General features: G+C 40.3%; 1 protein-coding gene across 1 annotated transcript in view; it reads right to left on the minus strand.

Moving 5' to 3' along the window:
- The window catches only part of LAMA3 (laminin subunit alpha 3), a 188,363-nt gene that overhangs the window by 58,223 nt on the left and 114,979 nt on the right, over positions 1-15,161 (minus strand). The window contains exons 36-41 of the mRNA XM_065397793.1: positions 12,146-12,290; positions 10,980-11,120; positions 8,925-9,089; positions 5,734-5,835; positions 4,595-4,678; positions 2,562-2,792 (exon numbers count right to left, since the gene is read on the minus strand). Of these exons, the coding sequence (XP_065253865.1) occupies positions 2,562-2,792; positions 4,595-4,678; positions 5,734-5,835; positions 8,925-9,089; positions 10,980-11,120; positions 12,146-12,290 (868 nt within the window). The remainder of the gene's footprint in view (positions 1-2,561; positions 2,793-4,594; positions 4,679-5,733; positions 5,836-8,924; positions 9,090-10,979; positions 11,121-12,145; positions 12,291-15,161) is intronic.

Genomic DNA, 15,161 nt, shown 5'->3' on the forward strand with positions numbered 1-15,161 from the left:
CTGAACCCATAATTTGCCCCACTCTGACTTTTTTCAGATACATTTTAATAAATGCAGGGACCTATTCTTCCTGGATTTATACATTATAGCCAACAGGCAATCAGTATTCCTGCTTTCTGAGGAGACTAGCCACCTCAATATTTGAAATAGCTCAACCAATAGAAATATAGCTTCACAAGGATTATTTATCACAAGTACCTTACAGGCAAAGCAAAAATGAATATACCTACTTTATTAGTGTATCCACATGCATTTGAACAAATCTATGCTGCTCTTTCCTCTTTCAATTTTTACTCTCTTTACATTTAAAATTTGTAACAACACTAACATACACACTGGAGTACTGAAGTACTCTGATTTGAGGACAACTGTCACCACAGTTTCATTTTGCAATATTCACCTCATATGAACAAAAAGCTCTTAACCACTCAAAAGTACACAGAAGCTATTAGATGCTCTGGCTGTTTGTGGACAGTGGTAAACAACCTACAAGAAAGATCATCCGTGTACTATCGGTAGTAATGTAATTCAAGGTTAGGAGATTTGCATTCTTATTGTTTGAATTTCAAGAACTCCATAACTCAGTGAGAAAGAAAGAAAGAAAGAAAGAAAGAAAGAAAGAAAGAAAGAAAGAAAGAAAGAAAGAAAGAAAGAAAGAAAGATTACCTCTTTTGGTTTAAAATCCAAATGAGTTTGTTGCTGCTGACCTCTGCCCTGCAGGTGAGGAAATGCTACCCTCTGTTGTACATCTTGTCCCAAGCAATGCCCCAGAGCTATTAATAGGACAACTAGCCATCCTATGTTCTTCGGCCTCTGTATTTCGGCCGTCATTCTGCTTAGCTCTTAGCTTGGCTGTTCACGTACAGTTTTCTTTCACTACTCAAACCTTCTCTTATACTCCGCCTTATTGTTCAGCTTCTGACTCAGATAAGTGAGGCTGTATGCTGCGATCGGCCCCACCTTTAAACTTTATACATGAGTCAGGTTGTACAGCACAAATAACAGTTCCTGAGGTTAAACGACTATGCTGTAACTCCTGTAAGTTAATGTATATCTAACGTAAGGTGTGGCAGGCATCACCTTCTCCCCACCTAACACAGTCAGACAGAGCTAGACGATTAGAACAGGAAATCATAGATTGAGTAATACTGCAAAAACGTGAAGGGCTTATGAGCTACATTAAGTCCGTGGTTTGACTGCTTCCTTTGGGCTATGTATTTTCCTCAATGCAGTGGAGGAAAAACGGCTAGTATATAAAGACAGCACATTGCAGGTGGTGGGGTGAGAATGGGACAATTTCAGTCTATTAAATGCAAGCCCCAGTGTGCTAATCAGTTGGATTTCATGTGTAGTGCAGAGCACTGAGTGCATGAAAAATAATTTCTGAAAATATTTTCAAAATGATATTCAGCAAACAATGCCCTATTACTGTGGCCAGGAGCCAAAAATGAAAGACCCAGACCAATAATAAATGCAGCTAGTTCAATCAGTCTCTCAGTGGCTGTTCTGCTCCATTCACTACTCTTTCATTCTCATTTTAAGATGTATTGTTTACAGGTTAGTGTAGTAACTGCTACTTTAACTCTTAAGCATTTTTGACAGAGCCCGAGCAAATAACTAATTCTACACATTCTGTGCAATCTGTTCTTTGTTTCTTGCTTACATATTTCACTCTGTTCCCAAGGGTCTGGGTAGTCAGCATATTATCATTACCAAGAATGGGACCCAGCTCTCTTGAGTCTCCAATCAAGGTTTGAAGTTTAAAGCTTTGCCTCTGCTGCTACTGTACAATATAGTCCACTTAGATAGGTTCATAGATTTTAAGGCCAAAAGGGATCGATATGGCTATCTAGTATGATCTCCTACCTAATACAGGCACTAGAATTTAACCTGGTAATTCCTGCATTAAGCCCATAAATTGTTTGAGCTCTCTTTTATAGCATATCTCTTGGAAAGACATCCAGTCTTGATGTAAAAATCTCAAGTGATGGAGAATCTTAGGTGAGTTCCAGTGGATATTTTTTCTCACTGTTAAAAATGTACAAATAATTTCTAGTGTGAATCTGTCTTGCTTCAGCTTCTAGCCACTGTATCTCATTATGCCTTTGTCTGCTAAATTAAAGAGTCCTCTATTATCAGAAATCTTCCCCCCATGTATGTACTTATAGACCACGATCAAGTCAACACTTAACCTTCTCTTGGATAAACTAATTAGACTGATCTTCTTTAGTCTTGCACTGTACATGACAGAAAATATTATTCATATAACACACGCACTTTATACATGCATAATCGCAGCTAAAAGGAGCACAAACTCCACAGAAGGTATCTAATTCACACAATGAAAGGATTTTAAGCCCAGATCCTCAAAGGGAGTTAGGTGCCTAAATACCTCTGAAGATCTGGGCCCTAGCTATCAAAACTGTACATAAACTTACCTACAAAGTGCTTAAAATTAACCAGTACTGCTAATGATTAATCTTTTTTCTCTAACTAAATCAATACAGTTGTGAGCAACATATCAAGAATGATACAATGAGGAGGCAAAGAAAATTTCCTACCTGACATGAGTCACCCACATAGTCAGGGGGGCAGGAGCATGTCTCTACATTATATGCAATGCTTCCACTTCCTGTACTTGTGGCTTCTTCCAGCCCAACCTCACCCAGGGTTAACCTCTGACTCTCCGTGTAGTAAAGACCTCTGATGTGTAAGCCATCTAGTCTAGACAGGACCATCATCAGTTCTTCTCTAGATACCAGGTTATTGTTGCTCGCATGTCTGAAGTTTCCCTGTACATTAATGATATAAAGTAAATATGGTCCTGGGGTGAGTTAACCTCCAATTAGCTTGGTGGAAACAGACACTGCAACAAAAAGGGAGGATGGTAACAGAAAACAATCACTTAGCACCACTTCCTGCAGACTCAGGGAAGGGAGGGTGAAATAGATGTGAGGAAAGTGGGTAGCAGGTATGTAAAGAAATGAAGGGTGGGAAAAGGAATGGGGGAACATCGAGAAGGGACATAAGAAACCCATATACACACTTTGTATATTTGCTAGCCAAGCAACTGAGACTATATATCAGCCCCAATGACTATAGAAGACCTGTGAGGGAAGTCTGGAAGTCAGCTGGAAAGCAGCAGAGAAAGAGCATTGGTAGGGATGTCTCCCCAGGAAGAAAGGAGCTGATTAAGCATTTTTGGTGGTGGGGAATGTCAATTAGTGATTCAAGGAACAGGAGATGTTTTTGGTGCCTGAAAACCAACAGTAGAAGGAAATGGCGCCATAGAGAGTTGTTGAAGTAGAGTGAGACTCTGTAGGAAGTGGACCTGTGTAATGAGAGGCCTGGACTTGACATGACTCACCGCCATCTTGTGTATGGATTTAACATAACTCACAGCCATTTCAGACACCATAATTTGGAAACAAAACTACAGAGTCAGGGGAATTCGGCCTTGGCATAGGCAGACAGATAGAAAACCATTAGCTGCAGATGCAGCCCTATTAACAGGAGATAGATAGATATTAACAAAGTCAAGAGAATGGGAGAGAATGGACAAACTAACCTTGAATTTCTGTAGTTTCTTCCTGATAATAAAAGAGTATGAGGTTTTGCTGTTGAAAGTGTATCCCACTAACAAAGCATAAAGATAAGTAGACCTTGAGAAGTTATTACTAACTTCGAAAAATGCAAAAGCTAATGAGTAGGCTGTCTTAGGCATGTGAACCCCTGTATAGTGAAAATGAATGGTTAGTGTTTTTTGCATAGCTATGTTTTAAGTAAAATAATTGGTTAAGGCATAGATAAGAGAGAACCTCATTTTAACTATATAATGAGGGTCAGAAAAGAAGCACTTTGGAACTTATTTCCGGGATACATCTCAAGATCAAAGCTGCCTGAACATTTTAACCCCTGCATGACCAGACTGTGTAGAAGCTGGAGTCCCAGACGACATAACCCTGACTGGCCATCGGGAGACGTCTATCTGTTTTATTGGGAGTGGTGAGCATAAGATGCTTGGCGTGTGTATTCTGTTGATTTGTTGCTAATTGTTAATAAATACTTGTATATATTTAAGGATATTCACTGTGTGAGGACTCTTTCATTGGGAAAAGGCCTCACAGACCCATAGAAACCTGAGTCCACCGGGAATTGGTGTTAGCCCTGAGCCCATGGAGGGGTAGTGCCCTGAGCCCACAGAGGGGTAAAGTTGGGTCCTGTATGCCCTGAATACCCACACCAAGCTTCTATCCCTGGAGACAGTCTGCTCTTCCATCTAAGCAAAATGACTCACTTGGCTACAAGCACTGCTCTAGAGAACCAAGCCTTCCATGAGTTGGAGGGTTTCCAACATGATGGGATATAACCCAAAACACCATTCCGAGAACTAATTTTTAAGGAGGTACCCATTATCATATTAATCCTCCTGCCTATTTCTAGCCAAAAGGATTGTATCTTGGGACTGTCCCAAAACATGTGAGCCAGTGTGAATCCAGGAGAACCGCATCTCCAGCAGCTGCCTGTTTTGGCAACGCCGATGCACTGTAACCTATGCGATGAAATCTTAAACTATTCCATTTATATTTCTTACCTCAATTAGCTGCAAACGGCCGTAATACTGTCGGTCAGGCAATGGGTTGTTAGGATCCACATAAACTATTTTCATTTGCTGACCCTGTGTAAGAAAAAATAATGCTTTCATGCTGAAATTTGAATACTTTTAATGTTACGGTATTGATATGCAGTATAAGTTGCTGAAGCACAGTAATTCTGTCATTGAGCAGATACAACTTAAGTTACCATACTTTAATGGTATTCACTATGACAACAAAAAGATGCACTTTTGGGTGAGGATGGGGAGGGAAGTAAAAACAAAATACGACCCAGAAAAATTTCTGACCTTCAATCCTGATGCAGTGAGAGAGTCAGATCAGATATTACAATGCCCTATGCAACATATTTCTCAGCCAGCACATTAGAAGGTTGGATTAAAATTAAAGATGGCCTGAAGAAGCTGTTTTCAGATTCCCATCAAGTTTAAGGTACACTTTGAGTTTGGATTTGATAGCATGGAAATCTCATGAGAACAGATATTCTTGTAAGATTTCAGCTGCATTTGAACCAGAAAAGAAAATCCCCTCCTAGTTTTGTGCCAGGTTCAGACATGGGGATTTAAATGACAAATTTAAGGATCTAACTTTGGCCCGTAGCTAGTTAAATTCAAATCTGGTTGACCTGAAGTATATTTCTACCCCATTCAGCAAAATCTAATGCTTATGCTTAATTTTACACAGATGAAAAGTCCCAGTGAAATGAATGGGATTAATTCCACATGTAAAATAAAGCACACATAGAAGTCTTTCCAAGATCAAGACCCTTCTTGGTAACAAATGTGCAAGGCTATGATTTATCTTTTTAACAGGTGTATTTTAAGGGGAAACTTCCATTTTATGTTTTTGTTGCACTCAAGTCAGATATGTGTAATAAGAAGTTACCTTAGCAAAACACATAGATACGAGAATGGCTTTGACCAAAATGTAATAAGAACACTTGTAAAAATGCAGCATCACGGTAGTATAAATTTTTAGAATGCTTTACTAAAGAGCAATCTTTTCCAATAGTACATTTTAGATAACTGAAAAAATAGCACTGTGTTGAGATTTCTTGAAAAAAATTAAATGTGAAATGAAGTATTTCCCTGATTTCAAAAAGCAACAATATAATACTTACTGTTAGCTGTACATCAGGTCTTTTATCTAGAAGAATCATGCCTTCACTAGGTAAGCCAAAAGATTTCACTAGGTAACTTAGGTAGCCACCGTACGAAGAAAGCTATGACAAAATGTTCAAGACGATAACGAGTTTACTGCAGTTTTGCTAAATACTAAAATAATTTTGTATTTGTTCTCCTTCCCACCCCGCCACGCATTGTAAATAGCGTACTTTCTCTTTGTTCCTCTATTCTAAATATGCAAATATGCATTGTTTGAAAACAAAATCTGGAATAAATAGAACAATCATCATTACCACTTTGGAGTCTCTTATTCTGATAGACAGTTTATATGACTTTTGTTTAAAGGGTCACTGTCAACTTGAAAATCGTATTTTCATCTGAGGATTTTGGTTCTACCATTGTTGCAAGTAACCATTGAGATGACAATAACCGAAAGAGTTTAGAGATGTTTTTTTCTCTATTTTTGAGCTTGTTTATTCTGTGCATTTTATGTCGTTGTGTGTAGTCACTTTCATTATTCTCCTGAAAGTCAGTTGCACCTTCTCTCTCAAACACCAGCACAATGATATCACCCTCATACAATGCTTTTGGGGGTGGGAAGGGACGGGCTTGCATACATTTTCTTCCCCAGGATCTTCAGAGGGTTTTATCAATAGCAGCAGCAGTAAAGCCGACAATGAAACTGAAGAGGCAGCAGACAACCATATGCACAGAGAGGAAAGATGGCCAAGGAGAGGTCAGTTTGAACACGTTTAGTGGTGGTTTTCTCAGGCCAGCCCATCCTACTCTTATAAACATCACACCTCACTAGGAAATCTTAGCTCAGCTCTTCTTATGCAGACAGAGCTCCTACTGATGTTAATGTATGTAAAAAGAGGACAATATTGTAATCAAGACCAACTGTACAGATTTCAGAGAAGAATTTTGTCCAGATTGTAAAACAGGTGTTTTACTGCTTTTTCTACAAAGCTCTGTTCAAAACTTTTGGAATCAAACACCCCATTTATTTTGGGTTGCTCTTCAGCAGGAAGGAATTTGTGAGAATTGATGGAAGTTCACTAGAGCTACATTTTGACTAATAAATCCATTTTAGTTGCTACACAAGTCAAACCCTTTTCTCTGGAGGTGAGTAATTAGTAAAACAAACTCTTTTGGCTGAAAGGCAAGAGTAGCACTATTGCTAAATTGCAATCCGTTTTTTTTTCAAACGGAGCTAGCAACAACATTTTATCAGCCAATTCCCATTGCACTCCACATTGTCTAATCATACAGTTGTTTGTTTTTGTTTCTGGCAAGACATGCAAGATAAAGCAGAACTGCTTCATTAGTTTTAGTCTCTTGTGAGTAAACACACTTTTTATTCTGCACATCACAATATCAAACTATGCATGCCACACACACATCTACTATAAATAAAATAGTTACTTTTTGGTCTGTAGTTTTCCTTCCTTTATGTGTAAATATGTATTTTAGTAGGCACTGGCTGTGATCACTATAGTTAAGGTGACAAAAGAGTTTGTAAAACCAGAGTGTTACAATGCAATCCCATAACTTTCCAAAACATTCACTTTTTTAGGCTGAGATTTTCCATGCTTGGTCTCTATCCAAAGAAGATTTTCTTTTTGGAAAAGAGATACCTCTAGGAAGTTCTGACTTTGAAAGTGAAAATAAAAATACACTTTCGTTATATTAAAAAAAATATTAACCATGACAGAGAGGCCTCTTCAGAGAGGCATGGACTCTTAACTTGTTCGGTTTCAATGTTAACATTTAGCATAGTATATTTCTTCTCTTCCTTCTTTTTTTTTAAAGTTGTAATCAATATAAAGAGAACCTCATAAAATTAATAAGAACCACCCTAATCAGTACTTACCTGTGGTGATATTCACCAGTGTGCAGTGGGCCAGCATGAGGTCTATGCACTACTTAAATCCTCAAAATGGGGCCCAAGTGGGACTTGAATAGTGAATTGCACCCTCCTTGAATACGACAAATGTCTGTCCTAGTGGCTCCCCACATGTGATGGGGTGGATGGATTCCACGTTCCATCTGACAATCAGAGTATTGAATCTACGTGCTGTATAGCCAGCTACCATTATAAACACAACTGGGACAGCAGCTGGACAGAGTTATATGACACTGAAGCTACAAGCAATCAGCAGCAATGTGTAAACTGGTCAACATGATCCCCACGGTGGAATGATGACAAGTTTAATAGACAGCAAGCTGCTGCTTCCCTTAAGAAGCAGAAAGAGCAGAAAGAAGCTCAAAAAAGCTGATGGTTAAAAGAATAGTGTTCTCCTCATATGATGCTTGGACCTGTTGCAATTAGTTAATAAGCACACAGTTACACCTCTACCCCGATATAACACTGTCCTCGGGAGCCAAAAAATCTTACCGCATTATAGGTGAAACCGTATATCGAACTTGCTTTGATCCGCCGGAGTGCGCAGCCCCGCTCCCCCGGAGCACTGCTTTACCGCGTTATATCCGAATTCGTGTTATATCGGGTCACGTTATATCGGGGTAGAGGTGTACTAAGTAGGAAACACGGTAATACTTTCACACAGCCATACAATCCAAGTTATTATATCAAACAAACAACAATACGTTAATTTAATATTCACACCACCTGGAACTGTTCACTCCTGACAGTAGGATATAAACAATAAAGGGGGAAGTTTTCAACAGCAGTTGAACAATTAACTGCCCTTTATGCTTTTGAAAATCTCCCCAAAGATGTTCAGTGAGTCTTAAAAGGTACCATGGGACAGCAGCAAGATATGAGGCTGTGGTTCAGAAATTGCCTCAAGAATACCAGCTCCCAAAAACTAGCCAGGCCAGGAACAGAGTCGACCACAGAGTTCATGTAAACATCTCCCCAACATCCAACATCCAACATTATAACTGACTGCACTTTCAATGCTGTCATCAAAAGCCGAGTGCTGGGATTTCAGGAAAGTCAGAGGAGGGTTACAGAGTAGCAGTCGTGTTAGTCTGTATCCGCAAAAAGGACAGGAGTACTTGTGGCACCTTAGAGACTAACAAATTTATTAGAGCATAAGCTTTTGTGGGCTACAGCCCACTTTTTTAGAGGAGGGTTAGGAATCCATAGGGAAGAAATCAAACATCTATTAGAAAAAACAGAACAAATATGATCACACCAGATTAGTTAGGTGTCATTTACCTTCTCTCCCAAGTAGGATTGTGGTGCCACCCAGTATAAACTGTGCACAGAGGTAGGCAACTCTTGAACATCAGCAACTACACTATTGCTGCCTGGATTGAAGGTTACGGGGACATCAATGCTATTGTCAGCTGTCTCCACGCGCCAGTTCCTCATATCAACAAACTAATTACAAAATATAAAAGGGAAATTAGGGCATGTTTAATCATTTATTAAAACCTTTCCAAGTTCAGTGTATAGCGTCATTTATGAGACATATCGTATTGATTATATAATGTACTGAGGATAAAATTCACCCCTCCAGAGACAGACATCACAAAGCCTATGCAACACTTGTGTCCCACTTAAAAATGCCTCAGAAGGGGCTTAAGTGGGACATAAGTGGTGCATAAGCCTACTGTTTGCCTTCTGCACAAGGGTGTTTGATTTGTTACTGTGGACTAAATTCTGGCCTTGGTTATATGTAAACACAACCCCCACTGAGGTCAATAGAAGCTGCATGTATACAACCAAGGATAGAATTTGGCCTTATATTTTAAGTCCATAAACAATTTCCCCCCTTTAAATAATAAGTCTAAAAAGGTCTTCCTAACTCATCTACTTCCTGAAACCTCCTGCACTAGTGCTGCACTAACCCTGTGCCAAAATCACCAGTGCTTTGTTTAGTCTATTGTTTTAAAAAACTGTTTTTATTTTGCAGTTTTAAACAAAAGCCAGAGCAATAACGTTTTACGGGAGTAGGTGTCCTCTGCAGGGATTCTGTCCCATACTACAAAGAAAAACAAACAGATCAAATGATATCATTTGAATAGCAGAGGGAGAATTATTTTACAGTATACTTCAGGCCTTGACTTCCTTTACAGCTTAGCTGGAAGTCTCAACATTAGAATTAATTATCTTTTGCTTGGGTTGAGATAGGTGGCATCTTTCATTACACTACAGAGGAGAATGGCTATATGGACTTATAATAGCAGACATAAAAATTAATGCATGTGTCTCAGAATCACTCACAGAACAATCTGACATCAAAATATCCAGACGCTCAACAACAGGCTTCTGTACAAAAAGCTACTACAGTTATTGGGTGAAATCCTGACTCCACTGACACCAATGAGAGCTTAGTCATTTCCTTTAGTTGGGCCAGGATTTCACCCATTGTGCTTAAATAATAAAGTGCTACAATCCAGATAACACCTAGTCTACATCTGAGCCTAAACCAAACCTCCAGATCCAGATTCAAACATTCTCAAAGTTCAGGAATATTTGGATCTGTATTTGAACTTTGAGATGTTTGGATCAGAGATGCAATTTAACAGCGAAGTGACAGTGCTTCAATAACTTCCCTTAGATCATTTTTCTCCTGTCTGTTATTAGAAATGTTTCTTGTAATGTCCAATTTAAATATTCCGTTGTTTATTTTCAGGCTGTTGCTCCTTGTTTTCAATGCTTATCAGCCTTAAATATTCCTCCCATTCATTTATGTTATCATATGAGTGTATCCCAATTTCCCTCCTCCTCCCACCTTCTTGTGTCATGTTTTTCCCTATGAAAATGAAGAAGGGCAGAGCCTGTTCACATAGAGCGCTCATGTTGAATATTACCAAGGGACCTCTTGCACACTATCTAGGTCTCAAATACACCTGTAGTGCGTATTTCCTACAAGCCAGATATCAAATCAATTGCTTCGTTAACTTATTGGAAAAGTATATTGTAACTAGATATCTCACTTCAACAAAGTCTTTGATGGCTGTAGCCACCTAGAACAGAGGACTGGTTTCAGCTCTAGCTGAAACAGAAAGGTAGACAGACCATTTTCCACAGGACAGCACTTTCAGATTCTGCAGGGGTCTTAAGGAGGCTGCACCATAATTTGCACTATTTCTTGCAGAGAAAGCATCTCATGGGAAACATAACACTTTTCAGTGGTTTCCTGAGACTATTTCCCATTCTCATCATTCAGTAAAATACAATTTGTTATTTGGAAGAAATCTGAAAATTGCTTAATGGGATACATGCCTGTACATGATAGTAACTAAAAATATAAATTAAATATACCTTAGTTCTACGATTACTTGTGCTGTGACAGTTGCTAGTAGCTCCAAAACAAAAGCAAGAAGTGCAGCCTTTGGGATTAGAAGGATCCAAATAAAATGATCCTTGATGGCAAATGTCACATTGTCTACCTTCAACATTCTCCTGTTAAAGAACAATTGAAAAAAGTTATTAAAATTTTCCATGTGTTATTGGTCAACCCGCAAAATACCAGGCACCTAAAACAAAATTCCTACAGGAACATTTAAATATTTATAAAATATAAGAGAATATAAATGTGAAATTGTTACTTATGGTCTTCTGTAAATGGTATTCCAAATGCAAATGAAATAGTCTCCTCTTGAAAGGGAACTTCTGTGCCAATAACTTATTCATAGCTTTGTCTCTTGCATGCACAACAGGAAGGTCTCCTTTCTAGCTACTAAGTATACAGACCCAATTGAATATCAGCAGTGTGTATGTTGGGCATATATAAAAATACAGTTCACTGCAATTTCACATGGGAAAATTGCATCGTTTTTGAGAAGCCTTTCCACTAGATCTGTATAAAGCTGTAGTGGAATTACTGTAGCTCACTGTTGAGTAATGAACACTGATCAGACCCAGCTCTGAATACTACTAGGTGATTTCCTTACCAAAATCCTCAAGCTGGCTCTTCCAAACCTACATGTGAAAGGTCACATATGAAACTTCACATTAACAGAGTTCAGTCTATGCAAATCACAGCAATGGCAAACAGCATGCATACACTGGGGCACTGAATGTCAATTACATCAAATGACCCAAAAAAAAAAAAAAAAAAAAAAAAGCCTGAAGCCTGGTGGATATATATAAAAAAAATCAAACTGCAGATGCAAAACAGAGATATGTGTATGCACATAGCGTTTCAACACATATGTGCACACATAGCATGTAGTACCTTAATGTACTGCATAAATCTAGGTTTCTCTGTGAAACGGATCAACATTAAATGTATTCTACAAACTTCTTAATTGCAGTTTATTTGCAATCCAGGCAAGTGCTACAATGCATTTTTGATATAACTGTATTTAATTATTATCTAACAACTGCAAATAACAAATTCACTTTATTAGACCCATTAAATATGAAACAGCCACTGATATGGAAACTGATATTTGTGAATGCATAAGTATCTTGATTTATCTGACCTTGCAGAGACAAACTCCTGTCTGTGGATCACAAACATCTGGCTCTGTTCCATCTCTGTTACAATTACAGGGAATACAATCCGGGAAACTGTAAGAACCAGGACTGCAGCGATCACATCGTCGCCCTGTTATTCCTGGCCTGCACCTTTACCAACAAAACAAACAGAAACATTTAGGTTTGTTTGTGTAGGGAGAAGGTGTCACAGGGGTGGGAATAAAATAATGCAAAGGATCTGAAGTGATCATCTGGTCATTAAACACCACTCATGGGGCTCAACTGAAACAGATTAGCATTTTTCTTAAATTGTGAGGAGGACTGCAATTCCTAACAATGGTCACTCAACCCAATGGGGGTGGTTTGATTTTCAAGACTGCAAGTGTTGAAGTTGGGGTTCATGTTCTGAAGCTGTTCAGCATCTGCAGCGGGGAGGGACCCCCTGCACACACAGGAATCTGAAACCAGCATGCTGTATCCCAGGCAGGAATCTGCATTGAGAAGAGCTATAGAGCTGAGAGTGAGTGGCCATTTACCAAAGCGCCCAGCTGCTAACAACAAGATGGGGTTTCCCAATGGAAAGATTATATAACTTACTGGGCTGTAAACCTTGTTTATACAAAACTGTTCACACTGGGTGAAATCCACTTGGCTCAGGCCTGGTCTACACTACGTGTTTAGGTCGACTTTAGCAGCGTTAAGTCAAATTAAGCCTGGACACGTTCACATGACGAAGCCCTTTCTTTCGACTTAAAGGGCCCTTTAAACCGGTTTCTTTACTCCACCTCCAACGAGGGGATTAGCGATAAAATCGGCCTTAGGGGGTCGGAATTGGAGTAGTGTGGACGGAATTCGACATTATTGGCCTCCGGAAGCTATCCCACAGTGCTTCATTGTGACCGCTCTGGACAGCACTCTCAACTCAGATGCACTGGCCAGGTAGACAGGAAAAGCCCCGCGAACGTTTGAATTTCATTTCCTGTTTGCTCAGCGTGGAGAGCACAGGTGACCACGCAGAGCTCATCAGCACAGGTAACCGTGATGGAGTCCCAGGATCGCAAAAGAGCTCCAGCATGGACAGAACGGGAGGTACGGGATCTGCTCGCCATATGGGGAGATGAATCAGTGCTAGCTGAACTCCGAAGCAGTAAACGAAATGGCAAAATATTAGAAAAGGTCTCCAAGGCCATGAAGGACAGAGGCCATAACAGGGACGCACAGCAGTGCCGCGTGAAAATTAAGGAGCTAAGGCAAGCCTACCACAAAGCCAGAGAAGCAAATGGAAGGTCCGGGGCAGAGCCACAAACATGCCGCTTCTACGCGGAGCTGCATGCCATTCTAGGGGGTGCAGCCACCACTACCCCAACCGTGTGCTATGACTCCCTCACTGGAGAAACACACAGGGAAGCGGGTTCGGGGTACGAGGAAGATGAGGATGGAGATAATGTAGATAGCTCACAGCAGCAAGGAAGCGGAGAAACCGGTTTCCCCAACAGCCAGGATATGTTTATCACCCTGGACCTGGAACCAGTAACCCCCGAACTCACCCAAGGCGTGCTCCCATCCCCTGAGGGCGCACAGGGGACCTCTGGTGAGTGTACCTTTGTAAATATTACACATGGTTTAAAAGCAAGCGTGTTTAATGATTAATGATTAATTTGCCCTGGCAATCGCGGCCAGTACAGCTACTGGAAAAGTCTGTTAACGTGTATGGGGATGGAGCGGAAATCCTCCAGGGACATCTCCAGAAAACTCTCCTGGATGTACGCAAGGAAGGGGGCCCCTAAAAGTGGCAAAATAAATACCGCATTCCAGTTTCTGCATTGTAAGGGGCCCCGCCCGGACATATGTTCGGAGGGGGCCACCGTTCGGAGGGGGCCACGTTCTTTGTTGCTACGGCCCTGAGAGCACCTCCTTTTGTGAAAGCAGCAACTCCTCTTCCATAGCCGCTACTCCAGCTTCTGCAGTGGACCAGCATAGTCTGCTGAGGCCACTGGATCTACAAAAATGTGGATCTTGTGACCTATCCCCCTCCTCACCATCTCCTTGCTAGCCTCTTCCCACAGCCTCCCTCTGCAACTCCAGTGCAGGGCTTCCGGGGAGCAAAGGCTCTTTGTACAGGAAAATACTTCCAAAGTCTAAAAATGTTAACATCTGCATCTCTAGGTTTTATCTGTGCTGGAACTGTTTTTAAAATCCTTTGGCAACCAGGGGTGTGTCTTTGGCTCTCAGCACCCACGTTTTGAATATGTGGGTACCCAAGCACTGGGAATTTACAACTAATAAATAGTTTAAAAGTGCTGGATTGAATACAATGGGCTGCATTTGATGCGGCACATGAGCACAATTAAGCATTTCACCATACACTGGGGGAGGCTTGTCACACTCTTAAGTACATTACCCCCATATCCTGATAATAGAAAGTAAATTTGCACATAGAATTAGGACTTTGGACTTTGCTGTAATCCACGGAATTGAATATTTTAATCAGCATATAATGGCTAACTTGGCAGTTTAATGATTAGTGCTTTGCAGAGAGAGAGAGAGAGAGAGAGAGAGAGAAAGAGCTCTGCTATACCATCAAGTATTGCTCATTTATCTTCCACTATAAAGTACTGCTTATTTAGATAGGACAAGGGCGGTTTAGGTTGGACATTTGGAAAAGCTTCCTAACTGTCAGGGTGGCTAAGCACTGGAATACATTGCCTAGGGAGGTTGTGGAATCTCCATCATTGGAGATTTTTAAGAGCAGGTTAGACAAACACTTGTCAGTGTTGGTCTAGACAATAATTAGTCCTGCTATGAGTGCAGGGGACTGGACTAGATGACCTCTCAAGGTCCTTTCCAGTCTGACGATTTTATGATTCTCATGAGCTTTCCCTAACTGGCCAACAAGTGAAAAATATCACCATTATGGACAGATGACAAAGCTTTTCACAGAGAGAGGGGGGAAAAGGCAAAATTCCACTTCTTTGGCAAAATAGTGAGTTTGCCTCAGGCAGAAATTTGTTAATTTCTTAG

The sequence above is a fragment of the Emys orbicularis genome, chromosome 2 (genome assembly GCF_028017835.1).
Source record: "Emys orbicularis isolate rEmyOrb1 chromosome 2, rEmyOrb1.hap1, whole genome shotgun sequence".
Taxonomy (NCBI): Eukaryota; Metazoa; Chordata; order Testudines; family Emydidae; genus Emys; species Emys orbicularis.